The sequence below is a fragment of the Oncorhynchus mykiss genome, chromosome 26, assembly GCF_057628025.1.
Source record: "Oncorhynchus mykiss isolate SJ-2025 chromosome 26, ASM5762802v1, whole genome shotgun sequence".
In the NCBI taxonomy this organism is placed as follows: Eukaryota; Metazoa; Chordata; class Actinopteri; order Salmoniformes; family Salmonidae; genus Oncorhynchus; species Oncorhynchus mykiss.
This window is the reverse complement of record NC_143047.1, coordinates 5,305,767-5,322,811: the sequence shown is the minus strand read 5'-3', so window position 1 is coordinate 5,322,811 and position 17,045 is coordinate 5,305,767. Positions and strand designations below refer to the sequence as shown.

The following is a 17,045-nucleotide window of genomic DNA, read 5'->3' as shown; positions in this document are numbered from 1 at the left end:
TCTGACGGGCCGCCCCCAGGTGGTGAAGGTAGGAGACAACATCTCCACCCCTCTGATCCTCAGCACTGGCACAAGGGTGCGTTCTCAGCCCTCTCCTGTACTCCCGGTTCGCCCATGACTGCGTGGCCATGCACGCTTCCAACTCAATCATCAAGTTTTCTGACGACACTACAGTGGTAGGCTTGATTACCAACATCGACGAGACGGCCGACAGGGAGCAGGTGAGGGCCCTAGGAGTGTGGTGTCAGGAAAATAAACTCTCAGATGGACTACATAGACTAGGAAACAGCAGAGGGAGCCCCATCACGGACAAACTGAAATGGTCCACCCACACAGACAGCATGGTGAAGAAGACGCAATAGCGCCTCTAGAACATCAGGAGGCTGAAGATATTTGGCCGTTCACCTAAAACGTGCACACTCTTTTACAGATGCACAATCAAGAGCATCTTGTCGGGCTGTATCACCGCCTGGTCCGGCAACTGCACAGCACTCAACCGCAAGGCTCTCCAGAGGGTAGTGTGGTCTGCACAACGCATCACTGGGGGCAAACTACCTGCCGTCCAGGACACCTACAGCACCCGATGTCACAGGAAGGCCAAAACTATCATCAAGGACAACAACCACCCGAGCCAGTGCCTGTTCACCCCTTATCATCCAGAAGGCAAGGTCAGTACAGGTGCATCAAAGCCAGGACCTAGAGACTGAAAAATAGCTTCTATCTCAAGGCCATCAGACTGTTAAACAGCCATCACCAACACAGAGAGGCTGCTGTCAACATACAGACTCAAATCTCTGGCCACTTTAATAAAGGTATCACTAGTCACCTTAAATAACACCCCTTTAATAATGTTTACATATCCTACATTACTCATCTCATATGTACAGTTGAAGTCGAAAGTTTACATACATCTGAGCCAAATACATTTAAACTCTGTTTTTCACAACTCCTGACATTTAATTCTAGTAAAACTTCCCTGTCTTAGGTCAGTTAGGATAACCACTTTATTAATAATAGTAGAGACAATTATTTATTTCAGCTTTTATTTATTTCATCACATTCCCAGTGGGTCAGAAGTTTATATACAATCAATTAGTATTTGGTAGCATTGCCTTTAAATTGTTTAACTTGGGTCAAATATTTTGGGGAGCCTTCCACAAGCTTCCCACAAAAAGTTGGATGAATTTTGGCCCACTCCTCCTGACAGAGCTGGTGAAACTGAGTCAGGTTTGTTGGCCTCCTTGCTCGCACAAGCTTTTTTAGTTCTGCCCACAAATGTTCTATAGGATTGAGGTCAGGGCTTTGTGATGGTCACTCCAATACCTTGAATTTGTTGTCCTTAAGCCTTTTTGCCACAACTTTGGAAGTCTGCTTGGGGTCATTGTCCATTTGGAAGACCCATTTGCGACAAAGCTTTAACTTCCTGACTAATGTCTTGAGATGTTGCTTCAATATATCCACATCATTTTCCTACCTCATGATGCCATCTATTTTGTGAAGTGCACTAGTCTCTCCTGCAGCAACGCACCCCCACAACATGATGCTGCCACCCCCGTACTTCACGGTTGGGATGGTATTCTTCGGCTTGCAAGCCTCCTCCCTTTTTCCTCGAAACATAACGATGGTCATTATGGCCAAACAGTTCTATTTTTGTTTCATCAGACCAAAGGACATTTCTCCAAAAAGTAAGATCTTTGTCCCCATGTGCAGATGCAAATTGTAGCCCGGCTTTTTTATGGCGGTTTTGGAGCAGTGGCTTCTTCCTTGCTGAGCGCCCTTTCAGGTTATGTTGATATAGGACTTGTTTTACTGTGGATATAGATACTTTTGTGCCTGTTTCCTCCAGCATCTTCAGAAGGTCCGTTGCTGTTGTACTGGGATTGATTTGCACTTTTCACATCAAAGTACGTTAATCTCTAGGAGACAGAACGCACCTCCTTTCTGAGCGGTTTGATGACTGCGTGGTCCCATGGTATTTATACTTGCATACTATTGTTTGTACAGATGAACGTGGTACCTTCAGGCATTTGGGAATTGCTCGCAAGAATGAACCAGACTTGTGGAGGTCTACAATCCTTTTTCTGAGGTCTTGGCTGATTTCTTTTGATTTCCCCATGATGTCAAGCAAAGAGGCACTGAGTTTGAAGGTAGGCCTTGAAATACATCCACAGGTACACCTCCAATTGACTCAAATTGTGTCAATTAGGCAATCAGAAGCTTCTAAAGCCATGTCATCAGTTTCTGGAGTTTTCCAAGCTGTTTAAAGTCACAGTCAACTCTGTGTATGTAAACTTCTGACCCACTGGAATTGTGATACAGTGAATTATATGTGAAATAATCTATCTGTAAACAATTGTTGGAAAAATTACTTGTGTCATGCGGAATGTAGATGTCCTAACCGACTTGCCAAAATTGTAGTTTGTTAACTAGAAATTTGTGGTGGTTTGAATTTTTTTAAATGAATACAACCTAAGTGTATGTAAACTTACAACTTCAACTGTATATACTGCTCTATACCATCTACTGCATCTTACCTATGCCTGTCATGTCACTTTAAATAATGGCACTTTAATCATGTTTACATGTCCTACATCACTCATCTGATATTTATATACTGCTATATACCATCTACTGCATCTTGCCTATGCCACACGGCCATTGCTCATCCATATATTTATATTCAAATATTCTTAATCATCCCTTACATTTGTGTATAAGGTAGTTGTGAATTTGTTTGATTGCACTTGCATTAACATCTGCTAACCATGTGTATGTGACCTAAAATTTTTTTTGATTTGTGTGATAATTGTAACGCTTTTGGTCATGTATCAAGTGTTTGCAGAAAGGAGAAACTGTGATGTCCAAGTTGTGGAAAAGATCATAGTATGTATTATAAAGGTGATGAATATGTGACATGTTGAAATTGCGGTGGGAACCATGAAGTAACGTCTTTCGAATGCCCCACAAGGGGGAAAGAAAATGAGGTGGCCAAAGTCAAGGCTGTACAGAGCATTTCATATGCAGCAGCTGTGAAATGGTTTGAGGGTTTGAATGATGCACCAGAGGAGTTCATGATGGTGGATAGGCCTACATTACAGGCTGCAGAGGTTGCCTTTCACCAGCAGGATCCTAATATTTTAAAGGTTCTTAACCTTAGGTGGACTTTGTGTCCTTTATTGCTATGGTAATTAATGGCACTGCCAAGGTGGAGAGAAGGTCCTGGAAGATAGAAATCATAGTGGATGTGGCGGAGCGGTTCCTGGGGCTGAAAGATTTCTCAGCGAAGGAGTTACATGGAATATTGGCATGTGTGGACAATTAAAAGAAGGAAGAAGTGGGAGTTTTGTTTGTTTTGGCAATGTACTATTTTCATTGGGGTTTGCACTGGGGGACAGGGTCTGGCTCTCGACCCGAAACCTGCCCCTCCGCCTGCCCTGTCGGAAGCTGGGGCCGCAGTGTGTGGGGCCATTCAAAGTCCTGAGGAGAATAAACGAGGTGTGTTACAGTTTACAACTTCCTAGGTATTACCGTATTAACCCCTCGTTTCATGTTTCTCTCCTCAGGCCGGTGGTGGCTGGTCCCCTGCAAGAAGGTGAGGTGCCTGAGGTCCCTCCGTCCCCTCTGGACATTGAGGGGTCCCTGCCGTACACAGTCCGTGGCATTCTGGATTCGAGACGCTGGGTGAGGGGCCTACAGTACCTCGTGGACTGGGTGGGGTACGGTCCGGAGGAGAGATGCTGGGTTCCGGTGGGGGACATTTTGGACCCTTCTCTCCTGAGACATTTCCAATGCCTCCACCCGGATCGCCAGGCACCTCGTCCTCCGGGTCGTCCTCGAGGCCGGTGGCGGCGCACTGCGGGAGCAGCGTGTCAGGGGGGGGGGTACTGTCACGACTTCCGCCGAAGTTGGCTCCCCTGCCTGTTCGGGCGGTGCTCGGCGGTCGTCGTCACCGTCCTACTAGCCGCTACCGATCCCTTTTTCGTTTGTCTGTTGGTTTTGTCTTATTAGTTTCACCTGTGTGTATTCTGGTTTAATTAGCTTCCCTATATGTAGTAGTTTGACCCGCCTTTGTTTTGTGCGGGATTGTCTTTTGTTACGTGTGTAGATATTAGGTCGTGGTGTATTTTATTTTCTATACTGGACACCCTGTGGTTTTGGGGTTGTCTGGTATAGTGTCCTGCTGTGTTGGGCTTATCAGTTTGGTGTGCAATAGTGAAACACTTTACTCGATTACTCTCTCTCTGCGTCTGATTCCTGCACACACACCTAGTCCCGCGTGACAGACAATGTAGTTCATTCTGAATTTAACAGCATAAACCTAGACAAACAACTGTTTGGTCTTCTGAAATATATTCTTTAAGATCAACAACAGTAAAGACGTTCTTCTATGATGTGTGGCAAGAGCTCCCTTTACAGTTAAAAGCAGTTGATTATGTAAATTGTCCTCAGTAACTAGAATTCCTAGATTCATAACTGTTTGCATGCAAAGTAACAATGCTGGAACCTTGTGGTCCAGTAATTACTCAAAATGTAAATCATGTAAACATGCAGGCAGATGCATATCAGGACAAAAATCAATGAACATTACCCGTAATAACTCATATTGGGCAATTGAGCAATTGGGCAAATGTTCAATGGCTACAAAAAAATTTAAAAGTAGCCTGACTTTTAAGGTCTCACAACCTGTAAATGGTTTGTTGTTCAACATTACTTAGTGCACCACCACTAACACAATAAAGTGGAACAGACAACATTTTAAATACTTTGAATTTATGAAATAGACAATCATAATATCAAAGATATCAAATTCACAGTTATGCTACAAAACAAACTTCATAAGAGGTTTTAAAACTAGGTTCTATTTGACAAAAAAAATCCATGATGTACACAAAGGCATTGTTGGCAGAATAGATAGATGCAGTTCAATGCATAATTAATATAATGCACCAATACATTTCTTGGTATACCAAAAAATATTGCTATCAAGTTGTAATTCACAGCTGGCCTAACATTAGTACATCCTCCACCGATTCTGGAAGCACTGTTTCAGTTTCAAAGGCTGGGAATTTCACTAAACTCAAACTAGCAATGATCAAGTCAGTCATAAACTGGCTAATAGGCTAGAGTATCTCTTTATGTAGCTCTTTATTTCGCAACTTAAAAACACGGAGCCTCAAGTTAGCTAGCTACCCAGCTAGCACAGTTGATCTGGGCCGATTCTGTCTGAGAGTCGGGGCACTCGGCTGAGAGTCACACTCGGCCGACGTCAAGTGGCCTGAGTTTGGGCCGCCTTCGTCAGTATTACTTATGAGTGGGATGAAGGGATTGAGCTCGGGCCGATTCTGGTGTGAGTTATCTGGCCCAAATGTATCACTTGGGCCTCGGCCGATTCCGGTGAGAGTTATCTGGCCCAAATGTATTACTTGGGGCTCGGGCCAATTGGGGCTACTCTCTGGCAGATGATTACACAGGCTGATTTATATAATTTCATTATTTATAAATTTTTCCCATATTTTTCTCATTGTTTCTGTGATCCAAAAATAAAATTAACATTTAAATGAAATTGTGTAGTATTTTTATATTTTAATATTTTGATACTTTGTGCAAGGCAATTGATGAGCATTAAAAACTTTGTGGATGGAAGCTCCTGAGTGGCGGGCTAGGCACATGCATGCTGACACGGTCACCAGGTGTATGGTGTTTCTTCCGACAAAAAATGTTTATTTGTGGATGGGTATAATTTGTATGTATAAAATGTATAATAGTCATATTTAAAATGACCAAATTGGGTAATTTGTATACATTTATTTAAATTAGCATCTGGCCTTTTCTGGGGGGATTCTGGTAAGATGCTTTCAAAGTCGGCTGAATTCTGGTCAATGGAAATGGCCTGATGTACTTGGGCCGATTCAGGGTAGACATTCATTTTGATTCCAGGCTGATTCAATCAGTTCCGGGCCCCCCAGGAAGAGGGCCACTTCTGGGCCGATTCCTCATTGCTAGCTGGGTAGCTGCTGGGAGGCATGCCATGTAATTGGATGCAGATGTCATTTGGTTAGCTAGCAAAAATGTTGAATTGCTTTGCTAGCTAGCTATGTTGAACGACCGTTATCCAGTTAGTATATCTCGTGTTCGTACATTTACTGTGTCTATGTACTCCAATTTCAGAGCACTCTCGTCTGAGTGTGCTAGGGCGCAGAATAACAGATGAATTTACGAACACTCAACACTCACTGAATATGACCGGTGTCAGTAAACGTTGGCAAAAAAAAGTATCAGATACGAACGCTCTAGATAACATGTAAACAGCCTAACCAGCTTGGCTAGGGTGAGTAAAATGGCCAGTGAGGTGTTCTCTCATTTGTTTCTGGAAGTAGCTAGCAAGCAAGCCAATGTTAGCTTGGATGCTTGACTCCGTTGTGAGGTCAAAATGTTTGGATCAAACCTACTCATCGGCCAGAGCGAATTTAGAATGTGCGCTCTGAATGCAAAACGCTCTTAATTTACAAATGGACAATCTGACAGCGCAGTTGCAGTCACCAACACTCTGGATAACCTAACAGCCTAACCTGCTCTGCTAGGGTGAGTAATGTTCAGTGAGCTGTACTCTCTCACTTAGATGTTTGGAAGTAGTTAGCAAGTTAGCTTGGGTGCTTGACTGTAGCCTAACCGACACATACACACATAAGACAATATTGTTCGTAATTAGGGGGCATCAGCCAGCACTGCATTTGTGTATTGGTCAATTTCAATTGTACTGCATTTGTGAAGTCCATACGGAAAGGTCATGGACGTCAGTGCAATTGATAAAGAGGGGGAGGAGAGAGAGAAAGAAAAAGAGAGGCACACAGACACGCATACATACACAGTGGAGAGAATTTTCTCCGTATTATCATAATCTTCATGCACAATCTGTTTATTAAAACCACCCCTCCCTGAAGCATATGGTTAATACATGTTTATTCAGATTCAGCTTGGCCAGGCTCCCAGTGTATAATTAAACCACAAGCACGCCCACAAACAAATGTACTTCTGCATCCTAAATAGCACCCTATTCCCTATATAATACACTACTTTTGAGAATAGGGTGCCATTTAGGATGCATCCTGACCTAGGAGGAAATGTTATACACTCAGTCTGGGAGAAGAGAGGTGATAAGAGAAGTGGTGTAACGTAAGCAGATCCATACTGTCATGTACTGTCATGTTGTGTCTTGTCTCTGTCCTTTCCCTTCACCCTGTCTCCCTCTGCTGGTCGTTGTTAGGTTACCTTTTCTCCTCCTCTTTCCCCCAGCTGTGCCTTGTCTCCTCCTAACTACCCATTCACCCCGTTTCCCACCTGTTCCCTTTTTCCCTCTGATTAGGTCCCTATATCTCTCTCTGTTTTTGTTCCTGTCCTTGTCGGATTCTTGTTTGTTGTGTTTCATGCCTGAACCAGACTGTCGTCATGTTTGCTGTAACCTTGTCTTGTCCTGTCGGAATCTGCCGGTCCGTCTGAGCCTACCTATGTTTGGTAATTAAAGAAGCTCTGTCTAAGTTAATTCGCTTTTGGGTCCTCATTCACGCACCGTAACAGAAGAATCCGACCAAGAATGGACCCAGCGACTTCGGATCCTCTCCACTCAGCCGTCGGGATCCAGGGAGCGATGCTAGGCAGACACGAGCAGGAAGTGTCTGCTGCTCGACATGCCGTTGAGACCCTGGCCACCCAAGTCTCCAACCTCACAGAACAGGTTCACCATCTCCGCCTCGATCCACCGGCCACTTCCAGGGCTTTCGAATCTCCGGAGCCCAGAATCAATAACCCGCCGTGTTACTCTGGGGAGCCCACTGAATGCCGCTCGTTCCTCACCCAGTGTGATATTGTGTTTTCTCTCCAGCCCAACACTTACTCCAGGAGCACTGCTCGTGTCGCCTACGTCATATCTCTCCTTATTGGACGGGCTCGTGAGTGGGGCACGGCAATCTGGGAGGCAAGGGCTGAGTGTACTAACCAGTATCAGGACTTTAAGGAGGAGATGATACGGGTTTTTGATCGATCTGTTTTTGGGGAGGAGGCTTCCAGGGCCCTGTCTTCCCTATGTCAAGGCAATCGATCCATAACAGACTACTCTATTGAGTTTCGCACTCTTGCTGTCTCCAGTGGCTGGAACGAGCCGGCCTTGCTCGCTCCTCTTCTGGAGGGTCTCCGCGCAGAGGTAAAGGATGAGATTCTCTCCCGGGAGGTTCCTTCCAGCGTGGATTCCTTGATTGAACTCGCTATTCGCATTGAGCGACGGGTTGATCTTCGTCACCGAGCTCGTGGAAAGGAGCTCGCGCTCTCCGTCGCCCCCCTCTCCGCATCACTACCATCTTCCTCTGCCGGCTCGGGTGCTGAGCCCATGCAGCTGGGAGGTATCCGCATCTCGACTAAGGAGAGGGAACGGAGAATCACCAACCGCCTCTGTCTCTATTGCGGTTCCGCTGGTCATTTTGTCACTTCATGTCCAGTAAAAGGCCAGAGCTCGTCAGTAAGCGGAGGGCTACTGGTGAGCGCTACTACTCCTGTCTCTCCTTCAAGATCCTGCACTACCTTGTCGGTCCATCTACGCTGGACCGGTTCGTCAGCTTCCTGCAGTGCCTTAATAGACTCTGGGGCGGAGGGCTGTTTTATGGACGAGACCTGGGCTCGGGAACATGACATTCCTCTCAGACAGTTAAAGGAGCCCACGGCCTTGTTCGCCCTGGATGGTAGTCCTCTCCCCAGGATTCAGCGTGAGACGCTACCTTTAACCCTCACTGTTTCTGGTAATCATAGCGAAACCATTTATTTTTTAATTTTTCGTTCACCTTTTACACCTGTTGTTTTGGGCCATCCCTGGCTAGTTTGTCATAATCCTTCCATTAATTGGTCTAGTAATTCTATCCTCTCCTGGAACGTCTCTTGTCATGTGAAATGTTTAATGTCTGCTATCCCTCCTGTTTCCTCTGTCTCTTCTTCACAGGAGGAGCCTGGTGATTTGACAGGGGTGCCGGAGGAATATCACGATCTGCGCACGGTGTTCAGTCGGTCCAGGGCCACCTCTCTTCCTCCACACCGGTCGTATGATTGTAGTATTGATCTCCTTCCGGGAACCACCCCCCCCCGGGGTAGACTATACTCTCTGTCGGCTCCCGAACGTAAGGCTCTCGAAGATTATTTGTCTGTAGCTCTTGACGCCGGTACCATAGTCCCCTCCTCCTCTCCCGCCGGAGCGGGGGTTTTTTTTGTCAAGAAGAAGGACGGGTCTCTGCGCCCCTGCATAGATTATCGAGGGCTGAATGACATAACAGTGAAGAATCGTTATCCGCTTCCTCTTATGTCTTCAGCCTTCGAGATCCTGCAGGGAGCCAGGTTTTTCACTAAGTTGGACCTTCGTAACGCTTACCATCTCGTGCGCATCAGGGAGGGGGACGAGTGGAAGACGGCGTTTAACACTCCGTTAGGGCACTTTGAATACCGGGTTCTTCCTTTCGGCCTCGCTAACGCTCCAGCTGTCTTTCAGGCATTAGTCAATGATGTCCTGAGAGACATGCTGAACATCTTTGTTTTCGTTTACCTTGACGATATCCTGATTTTTTCACCGTCACTCCAGATTCATGTTCAGCACGTTCGACGTGTCCTCCAGCGCCTTTTAGAGAAATGTCTTTTTGTGAAGGCTGAGAAGTGCACTTTTCATGCCTCCTCCGTCACATTTCTCGGTTCTGTTATTTCCGCTGAAGGCATTAAGATGGATCCCGCTAAGGTCCAAGCTGTCATTGATTGGCCCGTCCCTAAGTCACGCGTCGAGCTGCAGCGCTTTCTCGGCTTCGCGAACTTCTATCATCGTTTCATCCGTAATTTCGGTCAGGTGGCAGCTCCTCTCACAGCCCTTACTTCTGTCAAGACGTGCTTTAAGTGGTCCGTTTCCGCCCAGGGAGCTTTTGATCTCCTCAAGAATCGTTTTACATCCGCTCCTATCCTTGTTACACCTGACGTCTCTAGACAGTTCGTTGTCGAGGTTGACGCGTCAGAGGTGGGCGTGGGAGCCATTCTTTCTCAGCGCTCCCTCTCTGACGACAAGGTCCACCCATGCGCGTATTTTTCTCATCGCCTGTCGCCGTCGGAACGTAACTATGATGTGGGTAACCGCGAACTGCTCGCCATCCGGTTAGCCCTAGGCGAATGGCGACAGTGGTTGGAGGGGGCGACCGTTCCTTTTGTCGTTTGGACTGACCATAGGAACCTTGAGTACATCCGTTCTGCCAAACGACTTAATGCGCGTCAGGCGCGTTGGGCGCTGTTTTTCGCTCGTTTCGAGTTCGTGATTTCTTATCGTCCGGGCTCTAAGAACACCAAGCCTGATGCTTTGTCTCGTCTCTTCAGTTCTTCAGTAGCCTCCACTGACCCCGAGGGGATTCTCCCTGAGGGGCGTGTTGTCGGGTTGACTGTCTGGGGAATTGAGAGGCAGGTAAAACAAGCGCTCACTCACACTCCGTCGCCGCGCGCTTGTCCTAGGAACCTTCTTTTCGTTCCCGTTCCTACTCGTCTGGCCGTTCTTCAGTGGGCTCACTCTGCCAAGTTAGCCGGCCACCCTGGCGTTCGGGGTACGCTTGCTTCCATTCGCCAGCGTTTTTGGTGGCCCACCCGGGAGCATGACACGCTTCGTTTCGTGGCTGCTTGTTCGGTCTGCGCGCAGACTAAGTCTGGTAACTCTCCTCCTGCCGGCCGTCTCAGGCCGCTTCCTATTCCCTCTCGACCGTGGTCTCACATCGCCTTAGATTTTGTCACCGGACTGCCTTCGTCAGCGGGGAGGACTGTTATTCTTACGGTTGTCGATAGGTTCTCTAAGGCGGCTCATTTCATTCCCCTTGCTAAGCTTCCTTCTGCTAAAGAGACGGCACAAATCATCATCGAGAATGTTTTCAGAATTCATGGCCTTCCGTCAGACGTCGTTTCGGACAGAGGTCCGCAATTCACGTCTCAATTTTGGAGGGAGTTTTGCCGTTTGATTGGGGCTTCCGTCAGTCTCTCTTCCGGCTTTCACCCCCAGTCTAACGGTCAAGCAGAACGGGCCAATCAGACTATTGGTCGCATCTTACGCAGTCTTTCTTTTCGTAACCCTGCGTCTTGGTCAGAACAGCTCCCCTGGGCAGAATACGCCCACAACTCGCTTCCTTCGTCTGCGACCGGGCTATCTCCTTTTCAGAGTAGCCTCGGGTACCAGCCTCCGCTGTTCTCATCTCAGTTCGCCGAGTCCAGCGTCCCCTCCGCTCAGGCTTTTGTCCAACGTTGCGAGCGCACCTGGAAGAGGGTCAGGTCTGCACTTTGCCGTTATAGGACGCAGACTGTGAGGGCTGCTAATAAGCGTAGAACTAAGAGTCCTAGATATTGTCGCGGTCAGAGAGTTTGGCTCTCCACTCAGAACCTTCCCCTTAAGACGGCTTCTCGCAAGTTGACCCCGCGGTTCATTGGTCCGTTCCGTATTTCTCGGGTCATTAATCCTGTCGCAGTTCGACTTCTTCTTCCGCGATACCTTCGTCGCGTCCACCCGGTCTTCCATGTCTCCTGCATCAAGCCCGTCCTTCGCGCCCCCGCTCGTCTTTCCCCCCCCCCCCCATCCTTGTCGAGGGCGCACCCATCTACAGGGTCCGTAGAATTTTGGACATGCGTCCTCGGGGCCGTGGTCACCAGTACCTCGTAGATTGGGAGGGGTACGGTCCTGAGGAGAGGAGTTGGGTTCCCTCTCGGGACGTGCTGGACCGTGCGCTGATCGAGGATTTCCTCCGTTGCCGCCAGGTTTCCTCCTCGAGTGCGCCAGGAGGCGCTCGGTGAGTGGGGGGGTACTGTCATGTACTGTCATGTTGTGTCTTGTCTCTGTCCTTTCCCTTCACCCTGTCTCCCTCTGCTGGTCGTTGTTAGGTTACCTTTTCTCCTCCTCTTTCCCCCAGCTGTGCCTTGTCTCCTCCTAACTACCCATTCACCCCGTTTCCCACCTGTTCCCTTTTTCCCTCTGATTAGGTCCCTATATCTCTCTCTGTTTTTGTTCCTGTCCTTGTCGGATTCTTGTTTGTTGTGTTTCATGCCTGAACCAGACTGTCGTCATGTTTGCTGTAACCTTGTCTTGTCCTGTCGGAATCTGCCGGTCCGTCTGAGCCTACCTATGTTTGGTAATTAAAGAAGCTCTGTCTAAGTTAATTCGCTTTTGGGTCCTCATTCACGCACCGTAACACATACATACAGAGTTCGGCAGACCCAGCTGAGGACTTTATTATGTGGTACATTGTGGTTTAGCTGGTAGAGCATGGAGCTTGCAACATCAGGATTGTAAGTTCAAGTCTCGTTGTGGTGGCCATCTATATATGCACACACTGTAAGTCACATTGGATAAAAGGCATATATGATTTATTTATTCACTTAAATTTGTTTGAACTATTAATTTTCAGGGAAACCCATATAATAATCAAATAACTCATTTAACAACAGTTGTAAACTGCCCTATCAGTACGTGGGAACCCAGGTGTAATTTGTTTTGTAAGGTATTCCATAACTGTGGTGCATTAAAACTAAAGGGGGATTTACCAAACTTTGTGGAGACAAGCGTGACTCAAGAGTTAACCAACCCTGCGAACGGGTTTGAAATCTCATATTTTGATATTTCAACAGGGAAGTGAGGTGTATGGTGGTAAGCTTGTGGAGCAGAGCTTCGTAAACAAGAAGGGAGTAATGAACTGATCTTCTGGACTTTAGTGAGGTCCAGCCGACCTTCCGAAACAGGGTGCAGTGATGAGTATTAAAACTGTCACCTGTAACAAAGTGAAGACACTATGGTAGACGACATCCAAAGGTTAAAGAGTAGAGGCTGCTGCATTCTGGTAAATGGCGTCACCATAGTCAAGAACTGGCAGGAAAGTTGACTATACAATCTCCATCCTGCTGTTCATGGAGAGGCAAGATCTATTTCTAAAAAATAAACCCACTTTAAATCTTAGCTTTTTAAGTAGCTCATCAGTATGTTTTTTATATGTTAGATCTTTATCAATTTGAACGCCCAGATATTATCAGCTTGAACCTGCTCAATGAGAGAACCATCCATTGAGTGAATGTAGCCCATCAGATATTTTTCTATGAATTAAAGAACATTTTTAGTTTTACCAGCATTATGTACAAGTTTTAAATCAACAAGGGCTATTTTGTAATGTAACAAAATCAGATTGCAGTTCTATCATAGCTTGATAAACAGTCGGTGCAATGATATACATGACTGTATCGTATGCATACACATGAATATTACAGGATTTAACCAATCAGAGTCTAAACCCTGTTTAAGCCGAGGGTGGGGGAGTTCTAAGAAGCTATTGTTGTCACATGTGCTCCCTCTCCTGCCTCTAGGCCACCAGGCTGCTTGTTAGGGCACACACCTGTCACCAGTGTCAGGCGCATAATGACATTCACCTGGACTCCATTACCTGCCCTATATATGGCACTCCCTATGGTTTCTTCCCCATTCATTAATGTTTCTGTTCATGTTCCATGTTGGTGTGCTGTTTGTATTACGTGTTTGTTTCAGTTATTTATTAAAAGTATTCACTCCCTGAACTTGCTTCCCGACTCTCAGCATACATCGTTACTGTCACGTTCGTCATAACGAGGAGACCAATGCGAGACCAATGCGTTTTAATGAAAAATAAACACTGAACAAACTATAAAAAACAACAAAACGAACGTGAAGCTATGAGACACAAGTACTGACGGGCAACTACACATAGACAATAACCCACGAAATACCCAAGGAATACGGCTACCTAACTATGGTCCCAGATCAGAGACAATGATAAACAGCTGCCTCTGATTGGGAACCAATCTAAGGCAACCATAGACATATAAACAACTAGATATACAACAACCCCTAGACCTACAAAAAACCCTAGACAATACAAAAACTACACAAACCACCCTCGTCACATCCTGACCTAACCAAAATAATAAAGAAAACAAAGATAACTAAGGTCAGGGCGTGACAGTTACAATTGTTTTAAAAAGGTCATACCAAGGATAATTTTGCTATTTGATATAATTTTAAGACCCCTGGAAGTATCAAAAAAAGAAATAATGTATTTGCCAAATTTTGGGGGGGCCTTACTGCTATTAGCCCATACAAATGCACCGAATAACAGATAGTCCCAAAATATATATCTGAGCGATTCAAGAAAGATCAGGAAACATGTTATATTATGTATTTAACCCCTTATTTTTGGCACTTGATTGTCTAAGCCCCCCCCCCCCGGCTTAGACTATCTGTTGGAATTGTTTTAAGGTCATACCAAGGATCATTTAGCGATTTGATTTTGTTCAGGAAACATGTTTATATATATTTTTTTTATGTTTGAGCATGCACCTCCACATGGGCGATGGGTACAGTACATTATACAGAGAGTATAATATGACTCAACAGTCACTGTTCTCTGCTATTAATTTCAAAAATAGAGAATGGACATTGGAATATTTACTCTGCCTATCATAGAATATACTATACTCCCTACTGTATCTATATGGGTGACGCATACATCTCAAACAGTAAGAAACAAAGTTCCCCTCTCAGGAAAAATTGTTATTCTAATATAAACTAAAGAGATATTCTGTACTAATTAACAGCATTCCATAGTACATTTTAGAGGGAGTGATGTTCTCCTGTGTATTCCTGACCATTGTATCTCTCCATGATCGATGCATCGCTACATCCTGAGGTATAGGGAGACATCATGCTCTTCTCATTGTAACAGAGATTGTGATTCACTATGTCAGCTGCTGCAATGCACTAAACAGTATTTTACATTGATTTCTATAGGCATGAATATTGTACAGTATGTTGTACTGTCATTGATTGTTACTCCGTGTCTACTATTTCTTTATGACTGCTGTGCAAATCAGATTCCATTCATTCATTAATTTATTCAGACTACACAACAAAATGCTGCAACATGCAGCAGAAAAAAAGCTGTATAGCCATGTTATCAGCCCCCTCCCCTGTAATATGTGACAATTAGCTTTTATCAAAAGCGACTTACAGCTTTACCAACTGAGCTACAGAAGACTAAGATGGACAGGAGCAGTAGCGATGGAGACGACCAACAGAAGTGGAATATAAGGGCTGCATACTAACCGATGCAGGAGCTCCCGTGGATCAGGTAGGAGCCATTGTCATGGAAACCGTTCCTGCACTCACAGTGGTACCAGCCCGGCAGGTTGACACAGCGGGAGTGATTGTGGCACTGGATCAGGCCCTCCGCACACTCGTCAATGTCTGGGGGAAACACACAGTATATCTGATGCCATCAACATTATTTTTCACAAAGATCCTATGAATTACTTAATTTTTATGTAATTCTATAACATGTGCACTTAAGGCAATCCTAACTGACTCCTGATTGTTACAATTCAGGGCAGGTGGGGCAGAACCTGTTTTGAGCCCCACCTTTTAAGCTAAAAAATATATTGTTGGGTTGCATGTTTTGCATGTTATTTTGGCATTAATACGTGTCACAAATCAGTTTCGCAAACAATGTAAAAAAAATAATAAAATGTCTTTCTTGAGTAAGGCAGCTTCAAAATCCAGCTATTTCATTCTAGCTCAGTGGAAAATATGGAGAATATGGAGAAAATATGGAGCGTTGGAGTTGGTAATGTTCTCTAGTTATGCCGTGATTGGCTCTGTGTTCTGTCACTCGCGGGGGCACTACATCACCACATAATCAAATCAAATTTTATTTGTCACTTGCGCTGAATACAAAAGGTAGACCTTACAGTGAAATGCTTACTTACGAGCCCTTAATAACAACCAACAATGCAGTTAAGAAAATGCCTAAAAAAAGTAAGCGATAAGAATAACGAATAATTAAAGAGCAGCAGTAAATAACAATTGAGGTAATATCTACAGGGGGAGTTCAAAAATTCAAGCCCCTTGGGTGCTGCCAAAGATTTACATTAGAAATGCCCATCCAAGAAGACTCAAGGTCATTGGCCAAAGATTAAATTATGTTAAATCACGCTATATCTACCGTAGCTTTGATCTACCGTAGCTTTTATTGGACTGTCAACATCATACTTTCAAAATCTTAGCTAGCAAGCAAGACAAACAGTTATCATCATGAATCAAGTCAACAATCTACTGGAAAATCCTTTTCAATCCTCGTCATATCAAGAGAAATGATAGATAAAACGTATTGGTGCTGTTTGGTCATTGGACTTAAGCATGACAAAACAAGTTGGTAATCTCAAATTCAACAATGAGTGGTTTGGAAGGAATCAGTGGCTAACTGCAAGCATTGCAAAGCAATCACTAGCCTGCTATTCAGTGGAGTGGGAGTTTGGTCCAAGTCTGTGTTTAATGGTCTCTTTTCCAAGCTTAAAAGGATAAACATTCACATGCAACACCATGGGCCAGAAAAGGTTGAATACATAGGCCATGCTGTCAATCCAGCATGACTTCAAAATAACTGGAAACTTAAAACTGAAAAATCTCAGACTTTCAGTCAGGAATTCAGTCCACTTTCTAGTGGGCTGACCTGAATTTCACTGATGTCATGATCTCCTTCTTAGCATACGTCATCGCTGCAGGGAATAATCAGATGGACCCTGACAAGGTGAGAGAGGTGGTGGATTGGCCTCAACCCACATCCAGAGTGCAGTTGGGGTTATCTTGGGGTTTGCTAACTTCTACCGTCGTTTCGTCCGGGGTTACACCATCGGACCACAAGATCATCCTCCCTAGCGGCTGATATCATCTGGGGAATAGATAGTCTGGCCATCGGACCCCAAGATCATCCTCCCTAGCGGCTGATATCATCTGGGGAATAGATAGTCTGGTCTGCAAGGTGCATTGTTTCCAGCCGGACCATGGGGGGGCTAACCGGATGTTTGTCTCGGACTCTGCCCATGCTCTGGTCCTGAAATGGGCACATTCCTCGAGGCTCACTTGTCATCCTGGCTCCCGTCAGACCTTGGATTTCATCCAACAACACTTGGTAGCCCACCATGGTTCCTGACGT

The 17,045-nt window shown here is 45.4% G+C and overlaps 1 protein-coding gene across 1 annotated transcript in view; it reads right to left on the bottom strand.

Annotated features, from left to right (window-relative positions):
* LOC110506270 (protein kinase C-binding protein NELL1) overlaps positions 1–17,045 on the bottom strand; it is a 400,235-nt gene that overhangs the window by 21,670 nt on the left and 361,520 nt on the right. Inside the window, exon 16 of the mRNA XM_021585706.3 lies at positions 15,161–15,301. Coding sequence (XP_021441381.3) covers positions 15,161–15,301 — 141 coding nt within the window. The remainder of the gene's footprint in view (positions 1–15,160; positions 15,302–17,045) is intronic.